Raw genomic sequence first — 13,423 nt, 5'->3', positions numbered from 1 at the left:
GAACTCCTGACCTCGTGATCCGCCTGCCTTGCCTGATGTTATTTTTCATCCCTAGAGAATTCACCTCAAGAGCAACGCAGGGCAAGTATTTACACAGGTTAACTGCTTTTCGTGACTTGCGTGGCACGAGGATCAGGTGTATCAAAAGACATGAAGATCATCCTGGGCAGCACAGTGACACCTCATCTTTACAAAAAAATTTAAAATTAGCCAGGCATAGTGGTGCATGCCTGTAGTCCTAGTTGCTCCGGAGGCTGAGGCAGGAGGATCACTTGAACCCAGGAGTTTGAGGCTGCAGTAAGCTATGATCAAACCACTGCATTCCAGCCTGGGTGACACAGTGAGACCCTATCTCTCAAAAAAAGGAAAAAAAAAAAAAGGCCAGGCGTGGTGGCTCATGCCTGCAATCCCAGCACTTTGGGAGGCCGAGGCGGGTGGATCACTTGGGGTCAGAAGTTCGAGACCAACCTGACCAACATGGAGAAACCCCATCTCTACTAAAAATACAAAATTAGCTGGGCATGGTGACAGGCATCTGTAATCCCAGCTACTCGGGAGGCTGAGGCAGGACAATCGCTTGAACCTGGGAGGTGGAGGTTGCAGTGAGCCAAGATCATGCCAGTGCACTCCAGCTTGGGCGACAAGAGCGAAACTCCATCTCAAAAAAAAAAAAAAAAAGACATAAGGCAAATTTCTAAAGTGCCAGGGATCTGAGTAAAAAAAATTATTCATTCAAACATCTACCTATTATGCTATTTCCATAATAAAAGTATCTGATCCCCTTCCAGAGCAGTGAGTTCTGACTTTGGTTAGACAGTCCAATCAGTCTGTAGACTATGACATGCTAAATCTATGCAAATGTCTTTAGGCAACAGCTACACTGAAACAATAGCTACTTTTCTGTGTACAACTTTCTCCGTTGGAACGCAAATTTTGCTTCAGTCTCTTCCAGGTTGTTAGGAGGTAGTCTGTCCATGATTTAAAATAGCTTCTATTGCAGTGGACTGGGCCAGCTCACAGGCTGATAAGGAAGGAGGTGCATTTTCACATTCCACTTCATGGTTTCCTGCCCTTGGTGTGGGTCCTCACAGAAAGGTAACTAGGACTCCAATTATCTTGCTTTAATCTTGGCATTTTAAATGTTTATGCAAAGAAAGTACAACTGACTCATTCATCTGATCACTTCCAAGAGGGAGAGGAAAGGCTCCGAGTCACCAGCCCAAGATCCCCAAGGGGCCAGTGCCCAGAGCCAGCCCTGCGAGCATAGCCAGAGGATGATGTCAGGGCTTCCCAAAGCAGGTCCTTGTCATCACACCCCTGACGCGTCTGCAGGGACAATAGCCAGCACACCGCTCTCCATCAGCTCCCAGCCAGCCTCATGCTGGGGGAGATTGGAGCGGAGGCCCAGGGTCACACCACGGAGCCAGTAGACTTGGTCGTTCCAGAGGCAGTCAGATAAAGTGACCTTTGTCCCTCTCTGCATGGGCTTGGCCTGAACCAGGAAGGAGAGGGAGTGGCATGCCAGCCTTTCCACCCACACTCGTCCTACTCTGAAGAAGGTCCACCTTTGCTTTCCCAGAAGGAACCTCTCAGGACCAACCAGTTTTTCTGGTTCTGGAGTTGTGCTGACCTTTGCAAAGCTGACCAGAGGATAAACTGCCTCCTGGGTGGTCTGTTTATTTTTGATGATGTTAAACTTGAGACAAACAGATGCTGCTACCAAAAACAATAGTAACAGTAACAGCAAGAAATTCTTCATCACTTACACGCCAGGAACTGGGCCCAGTGCTTTCCATATGTTGTTACCTCATCCTCGAAACCCTGAGAGCCAGCTATGATGATGATGATTCCCATTTTATCGATGGGGAAACTGAGGCTCAGAGTGGTCAAATAACTTGCCAACCGTCATGCTATCCCTGAACTGGTAGAACCCAAAAGCAAACTCACATGCGCCTGACTCCAGAACCCAGGGCCTTGTGGACCACACTGCACACCATAGGTTGTGTTCATGCCAAAAGGAAGCCACCGCTGTGTACTTATAGGAGCCCCTCCACTGTTAAGGTTTTTCCCATCAACAGCGACGAGCCAAGTCTATAGCTGTGTGTGGGCTCCCTGCCCTTTCCCTCATCTTCTGCCCTGGCAGTGGCAAATCTAAACCAGTCACTTGTAGCCCTGAAGGAGTGGTGATTGACAGGGGCCCCCATGGTGAGGTCTTGTGGCCTGGACAGCGACCAGTGGTCCTCAGTGCAGCTGTCAGTGTGTTCTAACTTGGCACATCGTGCTTTTTAGATACCGGAGAGGAGTCATATTTGGGCCTTGGCACTCATCCTGGTTGTTTACGCAGGTGTAAACCTGTACTCGAGGTGTAGTTCCACGCACTCATGGTTTCCTCATTTCATTGACTTAAGCAAGGGAGACTCCTACAGGCGATGTCTCTCTGGGCGTTGGCTCCTAAAATAGCCCTCTCCCTGGCTGAAAGCATTTCTTTGTCATCCTCCCCAACCCAAGCATGCTAATGGCCATTCTATCATTTCTCGTCCGCACGCCGCATGCTTTCATTGTCAGACGCGCCCCTCTCCCTTTCTGCTATCCTGTCCACCGCTGACAATCGCTTCAGGCGCCATTCAATCCCACCTCCTCGGGGAGCCTTCTTGGACAACTTCGCATCGCCGTCCCCTCCCTGTAACCACCACTAGCACTCACCAGGCAGTCTGACCCGTGACAGATTCTCTGTGTCCCATCGAGATACAAGGATCTCCTTTGTCATGGTTTTCTGTCTCTTCTCTTAGCCATATCTTATCTGATCACACCTCAGCTTGTCTCTATTCCTCTGAAAATGGGAAGCCTGGAGTTAAACGCAACAACTTAGGAATGCTCCGTCCAGCCCTGGGGAAAGGGGGATTGATTACCTACACCTTTATTCCAGATGCTCAACTTCTAGACTTTTCCACATCATTCTAATGCTTCGACCTGAGGTCACCAAATGCCAGGTGTCAGAGTGGAAAGGGCTGATTCACTGGTGGTAACTTCAGGGCTCCAGCAATCTTTCCACCCCTTTACTGAGGCGAGTCCAAATTAAATTCATCAGGACTCTCCCTTCCCAGAATCTCCTGCGTTCTTTGTTCCTCAAAAGCAAGATGTCACAGTCATTCCCTCAGATCTCAAAAATTCAGCTATTTTGTGGAATTCTGGAGACACCCTTAGTATAAGACCTATGTATACAAAGTAGGCCAGGTGCGTGGCTCACGCCTGTAATCCCAGCACACTGGGAGGCTGCGGCAGGTAGATCACGAGGTCAGGAGATCAAAACCATCCTGGCTAACACGGTGAAACGCTGTCTCTACTAAAAATATAAAAAATTAGCCGGATGTGGTGGCACGTGCCTGTAGTCCCAGCTACTCAGGAGGTTGACAGGAGAATCGCTTGAACCGGGAGGTGGAGGTTGCAGTGAGTCGAGATTGTGCCACTGCACTTCAGCCTGGGCAACAGAGCGAGACTCCATCTCAAAAAAAAAAAAAAAAAGTAGTGATGTTGGTCATTTTCTGTGCTACCCCTGCCCTACCTATCCCCCAATCAACCGGGCAGGTTGATGATGTTCCGTAAACCACACAATGGCTTCACCTGCTGACTTCCAGGAAGGATGACTAATTCTGCCACCCCCTCTGCCAGGTGAGTCTGAGATTCCAAAGGCTGGCACTGCGGTCTTAGTTCAGTCCCGAAATAACTGGGTAGACCAGACCTTACAATGTGTTCATTTATTTAAAAGAAATGAGAAGGCTGGGTGCAGTGGCTCACGCCTGTAATCCCAGCACTTTGGGAGGCCGAGATGGGTGGATCACCTGAGGTCAGGAGTTGGAGACCAGCCTGGCTAACATGGTGAAACCCTGTCTCCACAAAAATACAAAAATGAGCTGGGCATGGTGGCGCATGCCTGTAGTCCTAGCTACTTGGGAGGCTGAGGCCAGAGAATCACTTAAACCTTGGAGGGGGAGGTTTCAGTGAGTCGAGATCATGTCACTGCACTCCAGCCTGGGTGACAGAGCAATACTCCATCTCAAAAAAAGAAAAAAAAAAAAAAGAAATGAGAAAATGTGCCTCCTTCCTGAACTATTTTGAAGTCTAACAAAGTTGGCTGTTTTTGCTGTTGCTGGCACTGCTAGGTAAACTACTCAGCCACCTGCTATTTTTATTATTTGTTCTCTCTCTACTTGAAACAATGAAATTAGGGTTTTGGGGGCATAAGAGGAGAAACCACTCTCCCCTTCTCTTAACATTTCTACCCACATGTTAGAATATGTAGAAGATTTTGCAATTTGGTTAATTTCCTCTAATTTGTACACATCTGGGATGTGATACCCTGTGTGGAGAGAGGAGGAGTCTTTGTCACGAGAAGTATCAGATCAGAGAAGGTCCACATGCATTTAGACTGAAGGAAGTGGGCTGGGGAGGTGACATGACGAAGCTCTCAGACTGAGGGTCCTGCTGGGCAGAGAAGACTGGCTGCCCTGAAAGGCTGACAAAGTCACATGCTGGGTCTCTGAGAGTGTGAATGGCACTGGCCCGGGGCACGTGCCGTGTGGATCCCGAGAAAATGCAGTGACTTCTGGAGTGCAGAACACTTAACCCCCTAACCCCTACCCACCCACCCACCTACTGCCTGCCTACCTGGCCCTCAGTAATACACATAATCTTTTTTTTTTTTTTTTTTTTTTTGAGACACAGTCTTGTTCTGTCACCCGGGCTAGAGTTCAGTGGTGTGATGTCTGCCTACAGCAACCACTGCCTCCCGGGTTCAAGCGATTCTCCTGCCTCAGCCTCCCGAGTAGCTGGGATTACAGGCATGCGCCACCACACCCGGCTAATTTTTGTATTTTTAGTAGAGACGGGGTTTCACCATGTTGGCCAGGCTGGTCTCAAATTCCTGACCTCATGATCCACCTGCCTCGGCCTCCCAAAGTGCTGGGATTACAGGTGTGAGCCACTGTGCCCAGCCACATTAGGCATTTTTCTAAGGTATGAATTTCTATGATGGACATGTATTACTTTTGTATTCGTGAGAAAGCGATAATGACTTTTATAAATAACCCGTGGAGCAGAAATGCTCAGCCCCAAACCTTTCCCAGTTAGTGGGTTGCCCCATGGGCCTGTGACTGGAGTTTCCCCCTGCCCTGTCCTTGCACGGCCTCCTTCCTGATGTGACACTTGGATGCCTGTGAGAGGGCCTGTGACAGATGCCAGCAGTGGTGGTGATGACAAGCCCAAAGCCACATTTGTTCCATTACTTCCAGCTCGTCGTTGCCTTTGCAATCCCTGCAGTGAGAGCTCCTTTCTCTTATCTGCACAAGGCAAGAGTCAAAAGTTCTTGTCAGTGTGATTGCAGAATATCAGGCTGGAAAACTTCCTGATAATACCTAAATTCCTTTAGCAGAGCAGTCCCTGGACTCGGGTCAGGAGAGCTATGTGGCTTCAGCACATTGTGTACTGTTCAGCCGGATAATAAACCAGATGAAATTTGGCAAATAAAAACATAAGGGACATGTAAGGATGTCATTCTAGTCCCATCTGGTGTGATAACCCCTCTCCCACACCAATTTGTCTATTCCCTTAGCAAAACCATGCAGGCGGCTGAGGAAGAGTCTCTGCCTGTGTGAGCCATTGAGGAATTCCAAAATAGACACAAAGATATGAGGAATACAAAGAAATGCCAAATAATAAAAAATAAGGATCAAGCTGAGGTTTCTGAGACACATTTATGGCTTTTGTAAACAGTCATGCATTCGTTGAATGGCTCTTTGGGACACGCTGGTGACATTAGCTAATTCTGACATTTAGGAATTTAAACTTAGTAGCTGTCCTAGCTTATCCTTATTAACAAAGTTTGCTAAACATTGCATGCTGTGTGCCCTGCTTTATGTTTGAAGATGATGCAAATGGCAGGCTGTCATCTCGATTCCATCTCCATCGTAAAACCCGAGAGACACGGGCGCATGCTCCCACCACGTTTTCCTCTGGCCTCATTCTGCACCCAGCATTCTCTGTTCTTTCCTTTACCTTCCCCAGTTTAGTTTCAAAAACATATGGGTTCCCAAAGAAAACAGGAAGAAATGCAAAAACGTGAAAATACAGTTTAACACATGATGACAGACCTTTGATAGAGCATTCTTTCCGCCACGCCAAACAAACCGCTTTTTATAAACCAAATAATTTAAAGTATAGCTTCACTCTTACCTAAACTTAAACTGGAGAGAGAGAGGTGTACTTTTAACAGAAATGACACATCGAAGCATTTCCAAAAATGCCCTTTGATGCTCCTAAGCCACTGACCAAGTTCCTGGATTTCACCCCCTCAGGTAACCAGGTGAGTTTCTCCAAATCCACGGATGCTTTTGCCTTTGAAGAGGACAGCAGCAGCGATGGGCTTTCTCCGGATCAGACTCGAAGTGAAGACCCCCAAAACCCAGCGGGATCCCCGCCAGACGCTAAAGCCTCAGATACCCCTTCGACAGGTTCTCTGGGGACAAACCAGGTAAAGAGAAAAAAAAAAGCAAAACAGCATCTCAGTGTATTATTGTTTCAGTCTTAACATCAACACTGTTACAGCTGGTTTTGCTTAGAGAACCCAGAGATGTCCCTGACTTCCACAGCATTTTGATACCTCTTCTCACTCTATTCAGCGCAGGCCTCTGTGTGGGGTGACAAAAGCTCCAGAAAACACTGCAAGAGAACCTCCAGAACTACACCCTTTAACTCATCCATTAAGCATCTTCTCTGCCAAGCAGATACCTTTTATCTCCATTTTTATGGACAAACTAGCTAAGGTTCGGTGAGATTGGGTGACTCGCCAACAATCTCCCAGCTAGGAAGTGCCAGAGCAGGACTGATTCAAAGTTCACCATCTCTCTGTGCACTGAGGACTCACTACAGGGCTCCAGGGAGTGGAGAGAAGGAAACACCGGCTCTCTCCAAGGCAAGGAGGCCCACGTTGCTTCTACTTTTAGCAGGTTTCTACCTAGCAAGCTGCTGCAAAATTCAGCCCCAACCCAACCATAACATTCACCTCTTTCTGGACAAATCTATAAACCCTTGAGCATGAGGAACATGTATTGAGAATACTCTTAAAGCACATTTATAAAGAATAATCATGATTATGGGCTGGGCACGGTGGCTCACACCTGTAATCCCAGCACTTTGGGAGGCCGAGGCGGGTGGATCACCTGAGGTCAGGACTGCGAGACCAGCCTGGCCAACATGGTGAAACCCTGTCTCTACTAAAAATACAAAAATTAACTGGGCATGGTGGTGCACACCTGTAATCCCAGCTACTCGGGAGGCTGAGGCAGGAGAATCACTTGAAACCGGAAGGCAGAGGTTGCAGTGAGCTGAGATCATGGGCACTGCACTCCAGCCTGGGCAACAAGAGTGAAACTCCGTCTCAAAGGGAAAAAAAAAAAAAAAAAAGAATAATGATGATTATGAACAACAGCTCCTGCTACATAGTAAGTGCTCACTCTGGGCCAGGGGCAGTGCCAAGTGCATCACAAAAGTTTCCTCATTTGAAATCAGAGACCCCTCCAAGTGGATATCATCGAGGTTGATTCTGACAGAGGAGGAACTAAAGCTTTGTGAGGCCGAGCAACTGGGTGGGCTCTAGAAATATGGCAGAGTGTCAGCCACGCCAGGGAAATCCAGCCAGAGGGTATTCATGGAGCCCTTAAGAGAGATGCACGCAGGCATCCACGTATGAGGGGAAGGAGATGTGGAAGTGTGAAAGCCAGTTGTAAGCTCTTCCAACTCTGCCTCTCTCCGGAGAGCCCTTCAGACCCTCAGCCCCTTCCCTTTAGGAAGCATTTACCACTCCTGGCCTCACAGAAATTGTGCAATGAAGTGAAATTAGATACATTTGAAAGCTGGGTTATTTTTTTCCCACTGAAAATACCATACAGATATTAGGGACGGTTAAAATAATTATCATTCCATGCCTCGTTTCCCAAAACCATGCCAGTTACTGATCACTGTCATGCCTATCTTCACCCCATCAGAGCAAACCTAAAGCTGCCAAAGAGAAAAAGTGAAATGGGAGGAAAAAGGGAGGCATGGAAAGCTGAGCTGAGATGCTCGTGTGTTTATTGTGCAAGAGGGTATAATCAAAGCATTTTTCCTTCCCCTGCATGTCACAGCTGGTCTTTGCAGCCAAATTTCTTTGATAACATCAAACGGCATATCAGATCATTTGTACACATTATTCTGACAGTAAATTCCTCAGCTTCTGATTTAGGAATGGTTTGAGGAAAAGGCAAGTTCTTTTCTGCTTCACCTTAGGAGAGGGGAAGAAGAGAACAAGCACTGAACAATGCCAGGCAAGATGCGAAAATCATTGTATGTCATTTCTCCTGGCAATCATGTTTGACAGATGAGGACACTGAGGCTCCAAGAGAAAAGAATCCTTTGGGCCTTTCACAGGTGCCAGGCAGGGCTCAGGGAAGAACTGCAAAGCTCATTCCTAACCCCCCATGGAGATATCATGGGCAGCCCTGGCTCCTTTTTGTCAGAGTTGAAACAGACGAACGTAGGAGAGAAAGAGAAAATAATTTTTCCCTTTACAGACTCTGCCTCTGCTAAAGGTTTCTTATGACTTTGTACACATGCACGCGCACGCACACACAAACACAAACACACACACAGACTCACATGTATACACACAAAACCACATGTACATATACATGCCTGTGTGCACACATGTGCACATATATACACACATGTATACACCTAACATGCGCACACATATATATATACACACATGCACATAAGCACGCATGCACGTACACACATACATGCACATATACACACTCAGACACACACTTGGAGATACACACACACACTTTCCCTCTTTCTGCGAACATCCTTTTTATCTACCTTGTTCGTTGTCCTACTTTCCCCCCAAATTCCTACACCCACTCTTCCCTGCTGCTTTCTTTTTCAATTGCATTATCAAGACAGGTGGACCTTGTCACAGACAGGTGGAACGCTCACACAGCAAGACCAGATGTCCCAGTTTGCCTAGAACAGACGAGTTTTATACCTGTCTTTTGGAATCGTTACTTAGAATGATTCCCTTTCTCTCTCAAAAGTGTTTTCAGCTGGATGACTATGTATATACACATATACATATATATATATATATATATATACACACATATATGTATGTGACTCCTGCGCCTGGGAGGGTAGGCTGATATTTACTTGGGTAAGAAGCTAGGATGAAAGCAGCAGAGGTATATATACGGACTCTAACATTTCTGTGTCACACAACTTATTCCTGTATCTTCCTAATATCGGTAACATTTGGATTTCAGGATCTTGCTTCTGGCTCAGAAAATGACAGAAATGACTCAGCCTCACAGCCCAGCCACCAGTCAGATGCGGGGAAGCAGGGGCTTGGCCCCCCCAGCACCCCCATAGCCATGCATGCTGCTGTAAAGGTACGGACACGTCAGCCTCCAAGCCCTGCCAGAGCGCTCGGCTCACAGAGCCACCTTGGAGCAGAACTTTCTGAGTTAGGCCTGACAACACGAGGAGAGTTACACGGAGGACCCATGCAGAGGTTCAGCTCACTAGGAGGGTCACAAAACAGGAGATGAGAAATGGGTCACCAGTGTATATGGACCAAGATTTCATTATCCATGCGGCACAGCAGAGGTCACCTCTGCCATGGAGAAGGCTGTGGGCTTGCATTTGTTTGGGATCACAGCCCAGCCAGCACGTTCTCCACTTAAAAGATTTCGTAAGCCCACCCTTGAGGTAGACACAGCTGATTGTAAGGCAGGATTTGCAAGTTTCATAAAATAGGTATAGAGCAGTTGAATTTTATGCAAGGGAAGTAGCCCTGAAAAGCTTGCATAACGTAAAACTTACATCATTCAAGCCAGTCTCCCAGTGGAAATAAACATGGGGTTTCATTCATCGTAGGCAGGTAGCTAGAATCATTATAGCAAATGTTTAGTTTTCTCAGCATTATATCTTGTTGTTAATTTTTATTTTTATTTCAATAGTTTTGGGGGTGCAGGTGGTTTTGGTTACGCAGAGAAGTTCTTTAGTGGTGACTTCTTTTTTTTTCTTTCTTTTTTTTCCCTTTTTTTTTTTTTTTTTTTGAGACAGAGTCTCTCTCTGTTGCCCAGGCTCGAATGCAGTGGCGCGATCTCAGCTCACTGCAACCTCCGCCTCCCAGGTTCAAGTGATTCTCCTGCCTCAGCCTCCCTAGTATCTGGGACTACAGGTGCCCGCCACCACGCCCGGCTAATTTTTTTGTATTTTTAGTAGAGATGGGGTTTGACTGTGTTAGCCAGGATGTTCTTCATCTCCTGACCTCATGATCTGCCCACCTCGGCCTCCCAAAGTGCTGGGATTACAGGCATGAGCCACTGCACCTGGCCCTTTAGTGGTGATTTCTGAGATTGTAGTGCACCCGTCACCTGAGCAGGATACACTTTACACAATATGTAATCTTTTATCCCTCACCCCACTCCCAATCTTCCCCCAATCCCCAAATTCCATTACATAATTCTTACATTTCTGCATCCTCATAGCTTAGCTCCCACTTACAAGTGAGAACACATGACACTTGCTTTTCCATTCTTGAGTTACTTCACTTAGAATAATGGCCTGCAGCTTCATCCAAGTGGCTGCAAAAGACATTATTTCGTTCCTTTTTATGGCTGAGTAGCATTCCATGTTGTATACGTACCACATTTTCTTTATCCACTTGTTGGTTGATGGGCACTTAGGTTGGGTCCATATCTTTGCACTTGCGAATTGTGCTTCTATAAACACAAGCGTCGCATCTCACAGTACACAGGCTGCTCTCTAGTCAGTTAACTGCCTGGTAATCATGTGGCCTTCTTTATAATGTTTTATCCCAAATAAGCTCTTTTTGTGTTCTTTTTTTTTTTCTTTTGAGACGGCGTTTCACTCTTGTTGCCCAGGCTGGAGTGCAGTGGCATGATCTCGGCTCATTGCAACCTCCGCCTCCCGGGTTCAAGTGATTCTCCTGCCTCAGCCTCCCCAGTAGCTAGGATTATAGGCGCACACCACCATGCCCGGCTAATTTTGTATTTTTAGTAAAGATGGGGTTGCTCCATGTTGGTCAGGCTGATCTTGAACTCCTGACCTCAGGTGATCCGCCCGCCTCGGCCTCCCAAAGTGTTGGGATTACAGGCATAAGCCACCGTGCCTGGCCTATCCCAAATAACTTCTAACTGATTTGGGAACACGTTTTCTCAGCTCAAGTGCCACCACTTAATGAACGTTAAAATGACTCTTAAGGGATTTAAAAAAGATTGTAAATTGAAGTAAAAATCGATGATACAGTAACAGTTTTATGGTCTAATGGATGATAGACACATCAGTTTCCCAGTAAGGCTTCCCCACCAAACCACGAGCTTAAACCCAGCTGACAATTCACTCAGCTCAACAGGTTTGAAATTATGTGACTATCAATGCATTTTGTTCATTGCATGGGAAGGAGGAGATGAGTCCCATTATTTCTAAAGCTGAGTATAAAGAGAAATGTTATTCATATTTCTATTACAGTATTTAAATTTTTCATAATTCAAATTAGCAGTGTGGTGTGGTGGCTCACACCTGTAATCCCAGCACTTTGGGAGGCCGAGGTGGGCGGATCACCTGAGGTCAGGAGTTCGAGACCAGCCTGGCCAACATGGTGAAACCTCGTCTCTATCAAAAAATACAAAAATTAGCTGGACATGGTGGCGTGTGCCTATAGTCCCAGCTACTCAGGAAGCTGAGGCAGGAGAATCGCTTGAACCCAGGAGGCAATGGTGGCAGTGACCCAAGATCCCAGTCACTGCACTCTAGCCTGATTGACAGAGGGAGACTCTGTAAAAAAAAAAAAAAAAAAAAGAAAAGAAAAGAAAAGACCAGGCGCGGTGGCTCACGCTTATAATCTCAGCACTTTGGGAGGCCGAGGCGGGCGCGGATCACGAGGCCAGGAGATTGAGACCATGGTGAAACCCCGTCTCTACTAAAACTACAAAAAAAAAAAAAATTAGCCAGGCGTGGTGGCAGGCGCCTGTAGTCCCAGCTACTAGGGAGGCTGAGGCAGGAGAACGGCGTGAACCCGGGAGGTGGAGCTTGCAGTGAGCCGAGATCATGCCACTGCACTCCAGCCTGGGCGACAGAGTGAGACTGTCTCAAAAGAAAAAAAGAAAAAATAATAATTAGCAAAGCCTTCAACCTCACTGTAGGAGAAAGTATGATAGAAGCCCAGGAGATGAACAGATCACTTTCAGTGAAAAGGGTGATTCTTACAGATACCCAGCTGGTCCCGGCAGGCTGGTTGTTTGTAGAAGAGCCGTCATTTCTTCTGCTTGGTCAGCAAACACAGAAACCTTAGTGTCTCCTGAGTTCAAAAAGAGAATAGTAATAGTAGCCTTTACCCCAGACTATCCAGAGTAAATGGTACGATTTCAGTATCTTCTGGAATGTGCTAAGGCAACATAGAGAAAAAAAGCTCCTGGGCCTCTGACTTAGCTGCGGGACCCTGCCAGGGCTTGCAGCTCCCATCCTCCCCAGACAAGGCAAGCCTCAGAATGAGGCGACAACAGCAGCTGATCTGGAGCAGGCCAGGGCAGAGCTGGTTTCGGGAGCCCTGCAGAAACTCTCCAAGGACAGAAGACTGATTAATTAACTAGAATGCTAATCGATTAGTAAGCAGAGAGAAACGGAGCCACCAAACACACCGAAATACTTGTGTTCATTATTCATTAGTCGCCAGGAAGAAGTCTCTTTGGAAAACAAAAGAGCCTTTGGGGGTGCATTGCGCTGAGTCCAAGCGAGTTGTAAGCTCCTTTGGATAAGGTCACATTCAGATGTGTAGTTTGTGGTTGAAGTGGGGAACCTGCCAAGTCAGAATATGCCTGCCAGCTGTTCAGGAGCCCCCTCTTCTGGACACCAGTGGAAACACACTTTCCTTCCAATGTTCACCCAAATCCTAGCTCACTTGTGGTCATGACGTCCATGTTCTTCATTTCAACCTTCTGTAATAAAGTCAGGGTTTGAAAATTCTTTTTTTTTTTTTTGAGGCGGAGTCTCGCTCTGTCACCCAGGCTGGAGTATAGTGGCGCAATCTCGGCTTACTGCAACCTCTGCCTCCTGGGTTCAAGTTATTCTACTGCCTCACCCTCCCGAGAAGCTGAGACTACAGGGATCCACCACCACGCCCAGCTAATTTTTTTGTATTTTTACCAGAGGCAGGGTTTCACCATGTTGGCCAGGCTGGTCTCGAACTCCTGACTTCAAGTGATCCGCCCACCTCCACCTCCCAAAGTGCTGGGATTACAGGCATGAGCCACCGCGCCCGGCCTGAAAATTACATTTTTTAAACCTGATAACAGGATGGACCCATTCC

General features: G+C 47.0%; 1 protein-coding gene across 2 annotated transcripts in view; it reads left to right on the top strand.

Annotated features, from left to right (window-relative positions):
* MYOCD (myocardin) overlaps positions 1 to 13,423 on the top strand; it is a 130,012-nt gene that overhangs the window by 90,652 nt on the left and 25,937 nt on the right. For both annotated transcript variants that reach the window (XM_063628314.1, XM_063628315.1), the window contains 2 exons: positions 6,351 to 6,526; positions 9,354 to 9,479. In XM_063628314.1, coding sequence (XP_063484384.1) covers positions 6,351 to 6,526; positions 9,354 to 9,479 — 302 coding nt within the window. The remainder of the gene's footprint in view (positions 1 to 6,350; positions 6,527 to 9,353; positions 9,480 to 13,423) is intronic.

Source organism: Symphalangus syndactylus, chromosome 20 (genome assembly GCF_028878055.3).
Source record: "Symphalangus syndactylus isolate Jambi chromosome 20, NHGRI_mSymSyn1-v2.1_pri, whole genome shotgun sequence".
Lineage (NCBI taxonomy): Eukaryota > Metazoa > Chordata > Mammalia > Primates > Hylobatidae > Symphalangus > Symphalangus syndactylus.
This window is presented reverse-complemented; position numbering and strand designations above follow the sequence as displayed.